General features: G+C 37.3%; 1 protein-coding gene and 1 long non-coding RNA gene across 10 annotated transcripts in view; one reads left to right on the top strand and one right to left on the bottom strand.

The window, feature by feature from the left end:
- Nucleotides 1-18,893, top strand: part of Pdfr (Pigment-dispersing factor receptor) — a 95,992-nt gene that overhangs the window by 47,523 nt on the left and 29,576 nt on the right. For all 9 annotated transcript variants that reach the window (XR_015534331.1, XR_015534330.1, XM_087345774.1 and 6 more), the window contains exons 2-3: nucleotides 6,952-7,217; nucleotides 15,403-15,510. Coding sequence is in view for 7 of the 9 variants with exons in the window: in XM_087345774.1 (XP_087201900.1) it covers nucleotides 7,136-7,217; nucleotides 15,403-15,510 (190 nt within the window). In the remaining 2 variants the exon portion in view is untranslated. The remainder of the gene's footprint in view (nucleotides 1-6,951; nucleotides 7,218-15,402; nucleotides 15,511-18,893) is intronic.
- Nucleotides 806-17,737, bottom strand: LOC147874312 (uncharacterized). The gene is made up of 2 exons (XR_015534332.1): nucleotides 16,900-17,737; nucleotides 806-4,052 (listed from the first exon to the last, which is right to left on the bottom strand). It is a non-coding gene; the product is annotated as an uncharacterized LOC147874312 (long non-coding RNA).

Here is an 18,893-nt window from a genome sequence, read left to right as displayed (position 1 = left end):
TTTGTCAGGAGCTCAAAGATCTTGCAAGAACCGACCCCAACTTCCTTTCTAAGCTCCGTGTGACTTCTTCCTCTTCCCAAAGATGAAAATTCAGCTAAAGGGAAGGAGATTTGAGACGATAGAAGAGATTCAGGCAGAATCGCAGATGGTGCTTGACAGGCTGACAAAGAAAGATTTCCAGGGATGCTTCCAGGGTTGGCAGCGGCGCTGGGATCGTTGTGTTCACTCCCAGGGGAACTACTTCGAGGGTGATGGATGAATTTAATACCTGAGATAAGTGTACGGGTTTTTATACGCGCAGTCTTGAAACTTTCCGATCGCACCTCGTATATAGCTGAATAGTTCTTTCTCCAAATCATCGGTGAAAGTTCTCCACGAGACATTTTTTGAACTGAAAAAATATCTGCTTGTTCCTAACATAATCAAGTTTCATTTGATATTCTGTCCATTTTCCACGTGTCTTTTTTTTTTGTATTGGTTTCAATGTCGTTCATTCTAATAGAAAATCTAATTATATTTCCTGAAACTAAATAAATAAACATGAAAACAAGTTATCTATCCAATAATAAACAGAAAAGAGTTTATATAATCATCAGGGATAAAGAAATAAGCCAACTAAATTGTATTTGTTCTCAAATAATATTTTCGAGAAATGTTTGTCGTGTACTACCCGAAACCACGCTGTCTGATATTAGACGACAGACATGTAAAGAGAAAATGGCTTCTGTAGGGGAGATCAAGGCAGAACGGGGAACTTAATCTTTGGAGGCCTGTGGAAAGGAAAATAGTAATAAAGACAAATACATTGAGGAAACTTTTGTGGATTTATTGTCAATTTGAAATTTATAATGAGTCATTAGTTTAGTTCTAAGAGTTACAGTTTTTTAAATATTAATTTATTTACAAAAAAATATAACTTGCCCCATTTTGCCCCGTCCACGGGGCAAGACGGGGTATGGTTGATATATGTTTGAAAAAGTTGTAAGATTATCTAATAATTATGACGTGTGACATAAGAATGATTTAGTATTTATTTATTTATTTAGTGTTCTGTCTGACGACAGGACCATATATTATGAACAGGATCCTTCCATCCTTTTCTCGGACTGGGACCTGTTCATATACGTTCTTGGCAGATGATCCAGAAGTGGTTTGCCATTGCCTTCTTCTGTGTGTGAATGGAGTAATTGTTGGGATGCCACGGAGGAAAACTCCGTGTTGCCTAGACCACGGCCTTGCCCAACACAAGTTATAAATTCGGGCACCGCCGGGAATCGAACCCGAGACCCCAGGATTACAAGGTATACAAAGTAAAATGTCGAAACTTTACACACATTTGAAATCTAATTAGGGGACGGCACACACGTGAACCTCTTCGTCATCGTGACTATCAACACCTGTACATGAGTTTTGGGCTCATTTATTAAAAAATAAAAAATTAAAAAGAACGATAAGACGAGAAAAGAGGGAAAGTTAACTCCGTTAAGTTGGTACGGAAGCCACACTGCTTCACAGTCCCAGAAAGTCACAGTCGACTGAAAACGCGGAATTTCTCAGAATCAAGGTTTCCGTTTTATATTATTTCCGTCTCTGTGTTCAGAAAAAAATCTGTCGCTCCACGAAAGTTTTTCTTCAAGTAGAGTTCGGACAAAAAGTCATACAAGGGTAAATACGTAATTTTCGTCAAGTACAACATAGACCTGATACTCTTGTCATGGAAACATTAATCTCACTAGTCCACGTTTATTTACAAACGAGAGTAGAGAATTTCGCTGTGTTTGTGTTCATCAGCGTTAATTATCCAACTATGCTCACCGTAGCTTAAAAATCATAGCTGTTTGGTTCATGTAAACACATTTATTTTATTCAGATTCTAAATCTCAAATATAAATGTCTAATTTAACTAAACACTTGACTTGGAAACTGTTACTAGCGGAGGACAGATAAACAGGTTTAAAATTAAATTAATTATTTGGTTTTTGTCCGTCTAATCACAATTATATTTAAAATTTACAAATAAAATAATTAAAATATCATTTTATGTTCCACATCGAATAATCGATTTACATTTGGAACATTATTCGATGTGGAACATAAAATGATATTTTAATTATTTTATTTGTAAATTTTAAATATAATTGTGATTAGACGGACAAAAACCAAATAATTAATTTAATATTTGATTCACAATATGACGCAATTATACTATCTTAGGTTTAAAATTACTTAAAAATGTATTTTACTTTATTGATAACAAATCAGCTTAGCTGTGACCAATTATTAAAATAATTTTTCTCTCAAATAAACACATAGAATGATTTACACATGAGTTCGTGGCGTCTCTGAGAACTAAATTGATTTTTTATTTTAAACTTGGTACTTGAGGGCGATACCAAAAGTTTGCAGGACAATATTTTAAAATTCATATAGCTTTTGATTTCCTCGAAGCTCGAAATCGAACTTTATGGATTATCTCAAACGTGGATTATCTTACGAAGAATGTCGTGTACTCATAAAATATTGACCACTTCATGATCAACAACTTGCATTCGGAATATATTTAAATGTTGTAAATAAGGTATTTTACGGAGCTCACCTTGGGAATCATAATGATTCCCACTTACATTGTAAGCTAACTCTTATAACGTATACTATTTGTCTATAATTAAAATGCCAATGTCGTATGTAAGAATTGAAAAAAAATTAACACAATTTTAACTAATATAAATACGTTTGTCTGCCCTCCGCTAGTAACAGTTCTCAACTTACGTGTTTAATTAAATAAAAAAATATATATAATAGTTACAAATTGAATACGAACCAATCGACTGCATCATTGATCCTTACGCTAAAGTCAGAGAATTTGAAACTAAACGAATCCGAGTAGGTTATATGATAATGTTTATAATTCATGCCACCAGAGTTGCCAAATATTTATAAACTAAACACTCACAGTTGTTAAAATGGCGTATGAGGTAGAAGAGTCTGTTAATCGACATAACCTGGAAATTTTCGGGGAACAAGAAACCTGATTGAATTATTGAACATACGAGGGATTGTATTTGAATTATTTATCGTTTTGAAGCTTTATATAATTATATACACCTGAGGATGGTTCTTTTAGGAACTGAAACATGTCGTGAAACATGAAAAATGATGGTCTAATGTAAATCGAATATTTCGATAAAGAACATCATTTAATATTTTAAATATTTTAAATGTTAATTATTGTAATATTTTAATATTTAATAAGAATTTATTGTGATTAGACGGACAAAATTTAATATATACGAGAGAGAGTTAAAATTTGAACGTGTTTTGTCCAAACAAAATATGTTTAGGCATTTTCTCTTTCGTTTAAGGACGTACGTACTGTAACTTGCTAAGAGTACATAGACGGGCCACCTCGTTCGCCTGACCTCATTCATATTTATCTTTCATTTGCGGGTACATGAAGGATGCTGTGCCCTACCGCAGACTGTTTTCATCTCACTCTGGTTAGTCGCGTGCGGCGATAAGCCCGGGTTTGACCTTCCATTGTCTCCAGTTTTTTTTAGAAAAGCCAAGGCGTTTTGCACTGTTCGCACCCCTGCTGACAAAAGTGCCCTCTGAACATATGGCGGAAACTTCCCTGCTATTATTATTATTATTTAGTGTTCTGTCTGACGACAGGTCCATATGAACAGGATCCTTCCATCCTTTTCTCGGACTGGGACCTGTTCATATACGTTCTTGGCAGATGATCCAGAAGTGGTTTGCCATTGCATTCTTCTGTGTGTGAATGGAGTAATTGTTGGGATGCCACGGAGAAACCGGGGAAGCTCTCTTAAAAGTTGTCATAGCCCGTAAAGTCCTCGTACACCGCGGTGAAACACTTGCTTAGAATACGGATCACTAATCGCCTTTACCGCGATTGGTAACTTCAATGTTTCCGGGACGGACTTCAAACGATAGTAATCGTCCAGCTCCTGCTCGAATCACCTCGTTCCATAGGTTCTCTAACAGCTGACTGACGATGTCAGCTGCGCTACTCAGGGCCCCTCAGTGAACACCTGTAAAAATAAGGCCACAAGAATTTCATTACGTAACATTTTCAAATGCGTTTGGGTTTCATTCATGCACACTTTAGTTCGTGGGAAATTTTGCAGTGAAATTATTTATATTTTACATATGATTTAAAATATAAACTATTAATATTTCGAAGAGTTCCGTCTTCTGGGTTGTTACGCTGTGTAGTCTGGTCGATGTTTACCAAAGATTCAGAGGTCATACTGCCTCCATCATCAGGGCGATGAGTATGAAGATTTCTGTCTTCTGGGTTCTTGCGCTGTGTAGTCTGGTCGATGTTTACCAACGTTTCAGAGGTCATACTGCCTCCGTCATCAGAGTATGAAGATTTCTGTCTTCTGGGTTGTTGCGCTGTGTAGTCTGGTCGATGTTAACCAACGTTTCAGAGGTCATACTGCCTCCGTCATCAGAGTATGAAGATTTCTGTCTTCTGGGTTGTTGCGCTGTGTAGTCTGGTCGATGTTTACCGACGTTTCAGAGGTCATACTGTCTCACATGGAGGAAATTCTGTGGATTTATTGTCAATTTGAAATTTATAATGAGTCATTAGTTTAGTTCTAAGAGTTACAGTTTTTTAAATATTAATTTATTTACAAAAAATATAACTTGCCCCATTTTGCCCCGTGCAAGACGGGGTATGGTTGATATATGTTTGAAAAAGTTGTTAGAAGACACAGATTATCTAATAATTATGACGTGGGATATAAAAATGATTTAGTATTTATTTATTTAGTGTTGTGTCTGACGACAGGTCCATATGAACAGGATCCTTCCATCCTTTTCTCTTCTCGGACTGGGACCTGTTCATATACGTTCTTGGCAGATGATCCAGAAGTGGTTTGCCATTGCCTTCTTCTGTGTGTGAATGGAGTAATTGTTGGGATGCCACGGAGGAAAACTCCGTGTTGCCTAAACCACGGCCTTGCCCAACACAAGTTATAAATTCGGGCACCGCCGGGAATCGAACCCGAGACCCCAGGATTACAAGGTATACAAAGTAAAATGTCGAAACTTTACACACATTTGAAATCTAATTAGGGGACGGCACACACGTGAACCTCTTCGTCATCGTGACTATCAACACCTGTACATGAGTTTTGGGCTCATTTCAAGCAAGACGAATACAGGATCGAACCCTTCAATAGACTGTGAATATACATCGCCACAATATAGGCACTTGTATTTTATCCTCTACTCTGGGTACCCCATTCTGCCCCGAGTATATTATTTCAAATTAGGATTGTCCCACCAAAAACGACATCATTCTACAAAGTGGATATGAATAATGAATAGGTTTTACCTTCGCTGGAAATTGAGAGAAAATTTTAAAATGTAGGAGCAAAATCCAACAAGGATGATTATTTCAGAAACTGTAACCACAAAATGACGCTGACTGACATAGGATAACCCTGTGCTGTATGCTAATGTTATCTCACCCGGTCCCAATAGATCGCATCGCATTACAGACGAAATGAAGCCGATACCCCGTTCTGCCCCGTGGCTCCCCTACCCGAGACAAACCTTGTCCCTAAGGTACATAGTTCAGCAGCTATTTACGAAATATATTTTGTTTTTAATACGTGTTACATATATTACATAGTTTTATTGTTAGAGATGACTACATATTTTACGACCGCGTCTTTCGAATGATGTATGAAGATCCTAAGATGGCGGTTTTCTGAAGTTCCCTGATGTCGTGTTCGCCCGGAATGTTGGCCAAATATTTTCTGAGTGACCTGAAGACAGTTCCAGTTGAATTATTATTATTATTATTTGTTGTTATATATCTCTACCAGGATTTGAACTACGGTCCTGGCGACAATAATTACTAACATTTTCCTTTAAATTCAACGGATACGCCTAATGATGGTCTCCCGAACATTCGAGGAGATTTTGAAAGTCTCTTAAGCTCAGAAATACATAAACTGTCTTTACACCTTGAACTTTTTCCTGGTGTGATCGATCCGTTAGACTTTGTGTTTGGAAAATCCGAAGTTCAAATCTCCGCCCAGAAATCACTGCCCTGACTGAGGTGTTCCGTGGTTTTCCTCAGTATTGCCAAGTAAATACCTCGCTATTATAGAAATGATTCCGCGAACCTTCCTTTTACATTGGATTCTGTATACGTACCGTATTTAGGCGTCGTTTAATAAAGCAAGAATAAATAAATAAATATATATATATATATATATATATATATAAAACACGATTTACCGTCTAATGTTAATGTGTAGATCTATAGATTTTTTTTAGGAAATTCTCTGTACCAGGTTGGTAATATTCTTTCATACATTTTATTTCAACTGACGTGAAATTGTACAAACAAAACATTTGAATTTAGAAAAATACGTATAACCAATTATTTTAATCTTCATAAGATAGTGTAGTTGCGTCATATTGTGATTTATTAAATTAAAATTAATTATTTGGTTATTCTGTCAAATCACAATGTATTTAAAATAAGATAATTAAAATAATTAAAAAATATCATTCTGTGTTCCATATCGAATAATCGATTTACAATTGGAATTGGAATTGGAATTGTAAATCGATTATTGGATATGGAACACAGAATGATATTTTAATTATTTTAAAATATATAATATACTTCAGGTCTATACACAAACTTTATTTACAGATGTTAAAATTATTATTTTAATTATCTTATTTTAAATACATTGCGATTTGACAGAATAACCAAATAATTAATTTTAATTTAATCTCCATGTACACTTCTCTTCGTAGACCCATACTATATGAAGTTATCATAGTGGAAGGCTGAAGTAAGAAATGTATTAAGAATTTTGTTCGGAAACTGTTCTAATTGCATAACATAGTTTGTACTTTGAATGATATATACCATTATCTTTTTTTGTTTTTCAGATCACGAGATGATGCTAAACAAAATGGCGGCTTATATTCCTTAGGATAATTCTCTAAAAATCGAAATGATGCAGCCACGTGAATCCAAAACGAGGGAATTCCGATAGATTTAATCCATATATTTCGACCGAGTCACTTCTACTGTACACTGAAGACGACTACGTCAGTTAACAAACGTTTCAACATGGACAGTGATGAATATGGGATAGTAACGAGTGTGGAGATATGCAGTCAGAGGTTTGCAGACTACAATATCCCACCGGGAGGTTCGTATAGCTTAAATCCTGCCATCCAAGAACGTAATATTACCATTCTGAGACCATGAGTTCTGTCAGGTTAAATAAAAGAAAACATCATTTTAATCTGAAGAAAAATGAACATAAATATATTAAAAGTTTATATGAAATACTAAATAAAATGACATACCAGTAAGATATACACAATATAAAGAAATACTACACACATTCATCTGTCCTTACAGTTTATAACTTAAATTTGTCTTTCTAAATTTATTTATTTACTATTCTTGAAATGTGACTAAACCAATGTGTTTTGCTTATATCTTACTTAGATCGTGGATATTAAAATTGGTTCATAATTTACGTATTTCTCATAAAATGTAGAAGAGATAAATCCTGTCAGAGATTTTTAAGAATTTTATTTTAATTAATTAGATCTCTCTCTCGTGTTCCATTGATTCCTAGTCCAGTAACTTTATAAAAAACTTTACTTTGCATGGGAATAAAACATTTTAACGAACACGTTACTTAACAAATGTAGACTATTCCCATATGAATATTCCCTTAATAACAAACGATAATTAAATTTAAATATAAGTATCACTGTTAATATTTATTCAGATTTAATAGAAGCGAGTATACACGGTTTATTTCATATTTTGACTGGTATTTGTTTCTAAATCATATTTGGCATCGAGAACTACTGATTTATAAAATTCCAATTTGATAATTTTCGCGAAAAATTAATTTCGAGTAGATGTTCGTATAATTTCCTACGTTACAGTAATTAGTGATGACGCTTTTGCAGTGAAGAGGTTAGGTTGTGTCCATCTTCGATTATTTGTAACGTAAATATATAAATCGATTCAACCCTATCGATCTTGTCAGTTTAGTAATCGAAATAAAAGAGTTGAAATATTTAAAGATTAGCGAAGTATTTGGTAGCTTACGTTAAGAACTTGCATTTTTATTGTATGTTTTAATAATTATTTACATTTTATCATTATTTTTTGTGTTAGAATTAGTGTTATGTAATAGATTAATTATTCCGAATACACTGTAATCTAAGAAATCATGATATAATAATATCTAGTACAGGGAGTATTTATAATGGGAATACTAAGTGAAGTTTCCACAAGGCACTCCCATTGCAAACCATCGGCTTACTCGAACATACAAAAGTTTGTTCAGAAAGGCCAAATCTTAGACAGATTTTGAAGGTGACTGTCGATGGTAGAACTTCGTTGTTAATAACGGTAAGGACCAAGGACACTTAAACATATAGATTTCGGGGCTCGAACCTTGGTCAGAACGAGACGTGGTCCTTAAAATTTCTAACAGTTGTTGGATGTATTCAGTAAACACATCGTCACAAATTTCGTAAGATGGTAAAGTTGCGTCATATTGTGATATAATAAGTATATATTAAATCTTGTCCGTCTAATCACAATAATTCTTATTAAATATTAAAATATTACAATAATTAACATTTAAAATATTTAAAATATTAAATGAATCTTTATATAATTATATACACCTCAGGATGGTTCTTTTAGGAACTGAAACATGTCGTGAAACATGAAAAAATGATGGTCTAATGTAAATCGAATATTTCGATAAAGAACATCATTTAATATTTTAAATATTTTAAATGTTAATTATTGTAATATTTTAATATTTAATAAGAATTTATTGTGATTAGACGGACAAGATTTAATATATACAAATTTCGTGTTAAATTTTTTGTTCCGGTGATACACGCCAGATTTTAATTTTACGGTTAAGTGGACTTAAATACATTTCCCTGAAATGTACCAGAGTGTGGAGTATTTGCTTCATTACGCACGCAACAGATGAGGGCGACACCATCCATCGCAGTTTTTGTGATGTTTTCCAATGATTTGATCTCATTTTGTTCTATTTGGATTCCAGTAACAGCTTGTTGCTTATCAACTTAACCTAAAAATTTAAATTAAAGTTAGCGAAATCCAACTTGAGTACTACAAAGTGTTAGATTTAAAACCTGAAACTACTTACTAATCATGAAACACGCTCAAAACAACACCAATGACAATAATCGAATTACAGATGATACACTTCTTGAAATCGATAGGTCGAAATTTCAATTGTTTCCGAATTACAGATGATACACTTCTTGAAATCGATAGGTCGAAATTTCAATTGTTTCCGAATTACAGATGATACACTTCTTGAAATCGATAGGTCGAAATTTCAATTGTTTCCGAATTACAGATGATACAATTCTTGAAATCGATACGTCGAAATTTCAATTGTTTCCGAATTACAGATGATACAATTCTTGAAATCGATAGGTCGAAATTTCAATTGTTTCCGAATTACAGATGATACACTTCTTGAAATCGATAGGTCGAAATTTCAATTGTTTCCGAATTACAGATGATACAATTCTTGAAATCGATAGGTCGAAATTTCAATTGTTTCCGAATTACAGATGATACACTTCTTGAAATCGATAGGTCGAAATTTCAATTGTTTCCGAATTACAGATGATACACTTCTTGAAATCGATAGGTCGAAATTTCAATTGTTTCCGAATTACAGATGATACACTTCTTGAAATCGATAGGTCGAAATTTCAATTGTTTCCGAATTACAGATGATACACTTCTTGAAATCGATAGGTCGAAATTTCAATTGTTTCCGAATTACAGATGATACACTTCTTGAAATCGATAGGTCGAAATTTCAATTGTTTCCGAATTACAGATGATACAATTCTTGAAATCGATAGGTCGAAATTTCAATTGTTTCCGAATTACAGATGATACACTTCTTGAAATCGATAGGTCGAAATTTCAATTGTTTCCGAATTACAGATGATACACTTCTTGAAATCGATAGGTCGAAATTTCAATTGTTTCCGAATTACAGATGATACACTTCTTGAAATCGATAGGTCGAAATTTCAATTGTTTCCGAATTACAGATGATACACTTCTTGAAATCGATATTTCGAAATTTCAATTGTTTCCGAATTACAGATGATACACTTCTTGAAATCGATAGGTCGAAATTTCAATTGTTTCGATACTCGATTAGCATTTGTCACAGATAAACACTGCTAGTTAGTGTATTGTTATTTTATTCGGTATTTCATTAACGAACATAAGCAAAAGATTTCTACGCGAAGTAAAGATGGAGAATTAGTACATGTTCTGCGAAGGAATCATGATCTCAAGCGCACACAGCCTTTGCGCAACTGGCTTGAACAGAGGCCTAGCAATCAGGATGCGTACGACTCCAGCGACATAGGGGACGGTGGGGGAATATGACACTGGTCGGAAATAATTTTGATTTGGTTGTTGTACCACAGGACGTGATATTTTGGGGGTTAAGTCTCAGATATCCCAACGTGGTCTTTTATCAAATAACTTTATAGGGAATGCGGAATTTGATTGGCTAGGTGATTAACAAACATTATAGAAATCTGATCTGTGGTTATTAAAATCTAGATTTATTTTCATTTTGGAAAGTTGTAAGGTATATTTGGTTCCTCCAAGTATGAATTTTAAGGAACATTTCATATATGTCCAGTCTGATTTTTAACTTTTTATGGATATTATTCGAAATCGGACATGAGTGGAGAATAATTATATAATAAAGTGTAAAATATTTAAAATTTAATTTACGTACAATTGACTTCACAAAGAAGTAAATTGAATCTAACAAAGCAACAAACAAACATATATTTAATTGAGTGTAATAAATTTACAATAAGATAAAAACATCTGCTTTTGAAATACGTGTAGTGGGCCCTGCGTTATTTTATTACTCGTAATTAGAATCGGTGGAAAATGTCCATGTTATTCCAGAAGAATTTGACTGTTTTTTGTGGAAAAACAAAATTTTGAATGTATTGAAGATTTTCAGGGACTCTAACCCCACTGTGTAACTAGATTAACGAGGACCTTGCAAAAGTGAGGTTACAAGTCTTAAAATAAATTTGTTCAAGTGTGAAAACAAAAGAACATCAGACACTTCGAAGAACCTTCTTATCATGAAATGGCGTAGTATTACGTGGTTTTAAATGTATTTTTGTCCATATCACCTCGATATTCATTCTGTAATCCAGCCTACACGATTGGTTAAACTTCTATATTAACGCAAGGATTAGTGTTAATCATACTGGATGGTCACATCCGCCTTCTTTAAAGTTATTAAAATTCATAAACATCCTTTCATTCGACACTACACCAGGCACAATACTAGAGGGAGATCGGTGTTCATCCACAAGAAATAGTACCATTATTTAATAATCACTTTCTTTGTTGTATATTTGCCAGGGAATTTTATAGACCATTGCATAACTTTTTTATAAATTTATTAATCTCTGCCCTGAATTTATTTTAATCATCCATCATTACGCTTGTCTGGTTCCTATAACCCTAGCGGTTTTCACTCTCGTGACTTACTCATCGCCCTGATGATGGAGGCAGAAAGGACCACCGAAACGTCGTAAACTTATACCAGACTACACAGCGATAAACCCAGAAGACAGAAATCTTCATACTCATCGCCCTGATGATGGAGGCAGCAAGGACCATCGAAACGTCGGTAAACTTCTACCAGACTACACAGCGATACAACCCAGAAGACAGAAATCTTCACACTCATCGCCCTGATGATGGAGGCAGCAAGGACCATCGAAACGTCGTAAACATATATACCAGAGTACACAGCGATACAACCCAGAAGACAGAAATCTTCATACTCATCGCCCTGATGATGGAGGCAGCAAGGACCATCGAAACGTCGTAAACTTATACCAGACTACACAGCGATAAACCCAGAAGACAGAAATCTTCATACTTATCGCCCTGAAGATGGAGGCAGAAAGGACCACCGAAACGTCGTAAACTTATACCAGACTACACAGCTATAAACCCAGAAGACAGAAATCTTCATACTTATCGCCCTGATGATGGAGACAGAAAGGACCACCGAAACGTCGTAAACTTATACCAGACTACACAGCGATAAACCCAGAAGACAGAAATCTTCATACTTATCGCCCTGATGATGGAGGCAGAAAGGACCACCGAAACGTAGTAAACTTATACCAGACTACACAGCGATAAACCCAGAAGACAGAAATCTTCATACTCATCGCCCTGATGATGGAGGCAGCAATGACCATCGAAACGTTGGTAAACTTATACCAGACTACACAGCGATAAACCCAGAAGACAGAAATCTTCATACTTATCGCCCTGATGATGGAGGCAGAAAGGACCATCGAAACGTCGGTAAACTTATACCAGACTACACAGCGATAAACCCAGAAGACAGAAATCTTCATACTCATCGCCCTGATGATGGAGGCAGCAAGGACCATCGAAACGTCGTAAACTTATACCAGACTACACAGCGATAAACCCAGAAGACAGAAATCTTCATACTTATCGCCCTGATGATGGAAGCAGAAAGGACCATCGAAACGTCGGTAAACTTATACCAGACTACACAGCGATAAACCCAGAAGACAGAAATCTTCATACTCATCGCCCTGATGATGGAGGCAGCAAGGACCATCGAAACGTCGTAAACTTATACCAGACTACACAGCGATAAACCCACAAGACAGAAATCTTCATACTTATCGCCCTGATGATGGAGGCAGAAAGGACCATCGAAACGTCGGTAAACTTATACCAGACTACACAGCGATAAACCCAGAAGACAGAAATCTTCATACTCATCGCCCTGATGATGGAAGCAGCAAGGACCATCGAAACGTCGTAAACTTATACCAGACTACACAGCGATAAACCCAGAAGACAGAAATCTTCATACTTATCGCCCTGATGATGGAGGCAGAAAGGACCATCGAAACGTCGGTAAACTTATACCAGACTACACAGCGATAAACCCAGAAGACAGAAATCTTCATACTCATCGCCCTGATGATGGAGGCAGCAAGGACCACCGAAACGTCGTAAACTTATACCAGACTACACAGCGATAAACCCAGAAGACAGAAATCTTCATACTCATCGCCCTGATGATGGAGGCAGCAAGGACCATCGAAACGTCGGTAAACTTATACCAGACTACACAGCGATAAACCCTGAAGACAGAAATCTTCATACTCATCGCCCTGATGATGGAGGCAGCAAGGACCATCGAAACGTCGTAAACTTATACCAGACTACACAGCGATAAACCCAGAAGACAGAAATCTTCATACTTATCGCCCTGAAGATGGAGGCAGAAAGGACCACCGAAACGTCGTAAACTTATACCAGACTACACAGCGATAAACCCAGAAGACAGAAATCTTCATACTTATCGCCCTGATGATGGAGGCAGAAAGGACCATCGAAACGTCGGTAAACTTATACCAGACTACACAGCGATAAACCCAGAAGACAGAAATCTTCATACTCATCGCCCTGAAGATGGAAGCAGAAAGGACCACCGAAACGTCGTAAACTTATACCAGACTACACAGCGATAAACCCAGAAGACAGAAATCTTCATACTTATCGCCCTGATGATGGAGGCAGAAAGGACCATCGAAACGTCGGTAAACTTATACCAGACTACACAGCGATAAACCCAGAAGACAGAAATCTTCATACTCATCGCCCTGAAGATGGAGGCAGAAAGGACCACCGAAACGTCGTAAACTTATACCAGACTACACAGCGATAAACCCAGAAGACAGAAATCTTCATACTTATCGCCCTGATGATGGAGGCAGAAAGGACCATCGAAACGTCGGTAAACTTATACCAGACTACACAGCGCAACAACCCAGAAGACAGAAATCTTCATACTAATCGCCCTGATGATGGAGGCAGAAAGGACCATCGAAACGTCGGTAAACTTCTACCAGACTACACAGCGCAACAACCCAGAAGACAGAAATCTTCATACTCATCGCCCTGAAGATGGAGGCAGAAAGGACCACCGAAACGTCCTAAACTTATACCAGACTACACAGCGATAAACCCAGAAGACAGAAATCTTCATACTCATCGCCCTGATGATGGAGGCAGCAAGGACCATCGAAACGTCGGTAAACTTATACCAGACTACACAGCGATAAACCCAGAAGACAGAAATCTTCATACTTATCGCCCTGATGATGGAGGCAGAAAGGACCACCGAAACGTCGTAAACTTATACCAGACTACACAGCGATAAACCCAGAAGACAGAAATCTTCATACTCATCGCCCTGATGATGGAGGCAGCAAGGACCATCGAAACGTCGGTAAACTTATACCAGACTACACAGCGATAAACCCTGAAGACAGAAATCTTCATACTCATCGCCCTGATGATGGAGGCAGCAAGGACCATCGAAACGTCGTAAACTTATACCAGACTACACAGCGATAAACCCACAAGACAGAAATCTTCATACTCATCGCCCTGAAGATGGAGGCAGAAAGGACCACCGAAACGTCGGTAAACTTATACCAGACTACACAGCGATAAACCCAGAAGACAGAAATCTTCATACTCATCGCCCTGAAGATGGAGGCAGAAAGGACCATCGAAACGTCGTAAACTTATACCAGACTACACAGCGATAAACCCAGAAGACAGAATCTTCATACTTATCGCCCTGATGATGGAGGCAGAAAGGACCATCGAAACGTTGGTTAACATCGACCAGACTACACAGCGCAACAACCCAGAAGACAGAAATCTTCATACTCATCGCCCTGATGATGGAGGCAGTATGACCTCCGAAACGTTGGTAAACATCGACCAGACTACACAGCGCAACAACCCAGAAGACGGAAATCTTCATACTCATCGCCCTGAAGATGGAGGCAGAAAGGACCACCGAAACGTCGTAAACTTATACCAGACTACACAGCGATAAACCCAGAAGACAGAAATCTTCATACTCATCGCCCTGAAGATGGAGGCAGAAAGGACCACCGAAACGTCGTAAACTTATACCAGACTACACAGCGATAAACCCAGAAGACAGAAATCTTCGAAACGCGTATTATTAGTTGTCGATGACGTTGCAGAAATAAGCACATTTTATAAAACTGGCCACTTGAGAGTTCCTCGACACTGATCACGTGGCGTGGCCAGAAGCGAATTCTTGTTTGAGATGTTTAAAAAAAACACTGATACAAAAGATGGAGGTGTGTGGGGATATTTTACTCCGCACGAGTTGCAAATAGATCTGTTTATGTCCGTAGATTTGTACTGCAACTGGACCTGGGACTCGGTCCTCTGCTGGCCACCGACCAAAGCCGGCACCACCGTCAGTCAGCGTTGCCCCACGGACAAGGGAACGGACTCGGCCAGTAAGTACCTTCACTCTCCTTACTTAAACCTTCAGACTGTGGGAATTGAAGTTTCGAGTGTAATCGATATGAATACTTATCGAGCGATTTAGAACGCTCGCCTTGTAATCCTGGGGTCTCGGTTTCGATTCCCGGCGGTGCCCGAATTTATAACTTGTGTTGGGCAAGGCCGTGGTCTAGGCAACACGGAGTTTTACTCCGTGGCATCCCAACAATTACTCCATTCACACACAGAAGAAGGCAATGCCAAACCACTTCTGGATCATCTGCCAAGAACGTATATGAACAGGTCCCAGTCCGAGAAAAGGATGGAAGGATCCTGTTCATATGGACCTGTCGCCTGTCGTCAGACAGAACACTAAATAATAATAAGATGAGGTGGTCTAGCGGTTAGAACGCTGGCCTTGTAATCCTGGGGTCTCGGGTTCGATTCCCGGCGGTGCCCGAATTTTTAACTAACCATTCAAATACGTCCTTCGGTTGTTGCTTACTCAAATTCCGTTCGATATTTGTAAATAACATATCAATGATTCTATAAAGGTATATTTTTATATACACGACGTTTCGGTAGCTGATTCAAAGAATGCGGTATACACAACATAATATTAGTATAATACGAAATCTTTGACATAAACTCATTCATTTAAACTTATCTGGCTATTATTTCGAAAAAAGAAACATTTGTGACTCCATCATCATAGGAAAATTTATTCTTATTTTTTAACCTGTAACACGCACACGAACTTTGTAAACATACTTCTGACTCATCCTGTACATAATGCGGGGAATCCCTTAGTTCGACAAACTTTCAAAGCATTCAACTATAAACCAGTCTAAAATTAATACATTGTTGTAATTATCGTAGTTATTTAAGTACGTTTTAGTTTTGAAGCGTTCAGTTTAATTTCAGTGGCCAAAGCAATTTTTTGTTCTAATAAAACTGTGTCATGGGAATATAAATCCACGAACGTTTTGTTAAGTAAAACTTCGACGTACGAAGTTGTCACGAGGGAAAAATAAAGTTCTGCAGTAGCGTAGGATATAAAAACATTAAACATTTACAATGAAAATTACAATTTTAAATGAAATTGTCGGTAACCAAAGTTTTTTTGTTCCAACATCTACGAGACATTTGAGCAGTAGATCGATTGGCTTTTAGCTGGAGTACAGTTGTTACATTGTTGCACTTTGTGGAAAATTTCCTTCCCCTACCTCGTGTACACCAACGATGGCGACCGCCCGGGCACTTGAAATGATTTCCTTTGTGATAACAATGGCCTGTGCAAGTTGTCAGTTCAATTTCTTTAAGTATCGAGGTCTATAACACGTTGAACTTTACCACAATGTTCACAACACACTATGCTTTATAGAAATGTAAAAAATATTTACCTTTAAAGTCGAGTTTTGTGTGGAATATCTTGAAACAGCCATCAACACAGAGACCAGCCTCACAATCAGGACACCAAAACACTGTCTCCTTTCTCTTTCCCTGCTCGTAACACACCACACAACGCTTTGTAGGCCGTGACTTCTTCTCTGTTGGAGGAATTCTCTCCGGAAAATGTCTTTCAATTAGTCGGGGCACATTCTTGTTCAACTAGGAGAGCCTGCACTAGATTCACTCTGTATTTCAAGTGGTCAATTTTTATTCCCGGTGAATTTGCCCTACAGATTATCATTGAATTTAGAATTGTGGCATTTAGCTAGAGGAACATCTTTCCTATTTATTCGGAGAGTACCAACACAGTCAGTCTTCAATGATTTCAGTATCCGAGCTAATGCTGGTTCATTGTAGAAGTTGTCCATCAACAATGTACGTCCCCTACCCAATAATGGCTCCGCTAGAGATAACACAATGGCTGATGTTTTGTCTATGTCCTCTGATATCAATGATGACGTGAAAACTGTGTCCTTTCCTGTGTAAATGATGAAAGACCACAAATATCCTGAATTGGACTCAGGGAGAAATTTGTAGATGACGTATTCTTCCGCCCCGTTCTGAGAAGCAAACAGTTCTAGACACACGACGAAGCATTGCCTGGGACTTCTTCCTGTTTCACGAAAACGGTGAACAAATCGGGTTATTGTTGATTTATTCGTCACGCGCGATTCTTGAAAACTACGCACAAACGATTGTAGGGCATTTTCCGTGTACGAATTCGTCTTAAAATAATGTTTCACAATGAACACTCCTTCCGCTTGCGAACGACTCACCTCACACCTTCGAGTGCCGTTACTCAACTGGTGAGACGTAGCGGATGTCTCAAGGTCATACTTCCTGCACAACACCCCCGGCCGACAGTACAGTGTTGCCAATACTTACTTTTTCCAATGTTTAGCAATGGACGGCGGAGGGATATTTTTAGTGATTCGGTGAAGACACAAGAATATGATTCACTGTGAGCTTTCTCATTCCGTGTTGTCTGCTTCCTTAACTTTGAAAGTTATCATCATTGTTTTGCTTTACATCTAAATTGTGCTTACTACTACGCTGTTGGCATTTTTTAATTTATTAATCGCCGTGTAGAAATTATTATGCATATAGTAAGCAGAAGAAGTTTTTATGGAAGATAATGAAAAATCTGTTACATATTCAACACAGAGACTGATGATATTTATATTTATTGCTTTAAATTATTAATATTTGTGCGATTTTAATCGATATTCAGTTCAGAGGACGGAACTACTTTCTTTTAGCGTAGCATTACTTTGATATCCTGACAAGCACGCTGCAGAGTGATTTCAGTTTGTGCTAGTGACGTCATGATTTCTATGACATTTCCGAAATTTAATCTGTTTCTTGCGTTTTACAGACAGAAATCAAGACGCAACAGCTAGTGTGTTTATATGGAAACCAAGAAAATATAACGCTTGTAAAATTTCACTGTCTCTCTAACAGAAATGTGCGTTTGATTTGTGTTCTTTTATAAACCGATAAATACAATGCATTACCCTATACGATTATTAATCTTAGAGTAGGTTAGGTTAGGTTAGGTTACTGTTAGGTTAGGTTAGGTTAGGTTAGTTTAGGTTAGGTTGAGTTAAGTTAGGTTAGGTTAGGTTAGTTAGGTTAGGTTAGGTTACGTTAGGTTAGGTTAGGTTAGGTTGGGTTGGGTTGGGTTAGGTTGGGTTAGGTTGGGTTATGTTAGGTTAGGTTGGGTTATGTTAGGTTAGGTTAGGTTAGGTTGGGTTAGGTTTGGTTTGGTTTGGATAGGTTAGGTTAGGTTAGGTTAGGTTACGTTAGGTTAGGTTAGGTTAGGTTAGGTTTGGTTTGGTTTGGATAGGTTAGGTTAGGTTAGGTTACGTTAAGAACTGTCATCAGTTGTAGCTGTGATGGGGGCAATAAGCACTTCCGAAACGTCTATCAGACGCTGTATAGTCAA

This window comes from Zootermopsis nevadensis, unplaced genomic scaffold (genome assembly GCF_977971745.1).
Source record: "Zootermopsis nevadensis isolate Lab colony 2312 unplaced genomic scaffold, Znev_1.0 Znev_ptg000009l, whole genome shotgun sequence".
Lineage (NCBI taxonomy): Eukaryota > Metazoa > Arthropoda > Insecta > Blattodea > Termopsidae > Zootermopsis > Zootermopsis nevadensis.
Note: the sequence above shows the minus strand (reverse complement) of the source record. Positions and strands in the feature narration are given on the sequence as shown.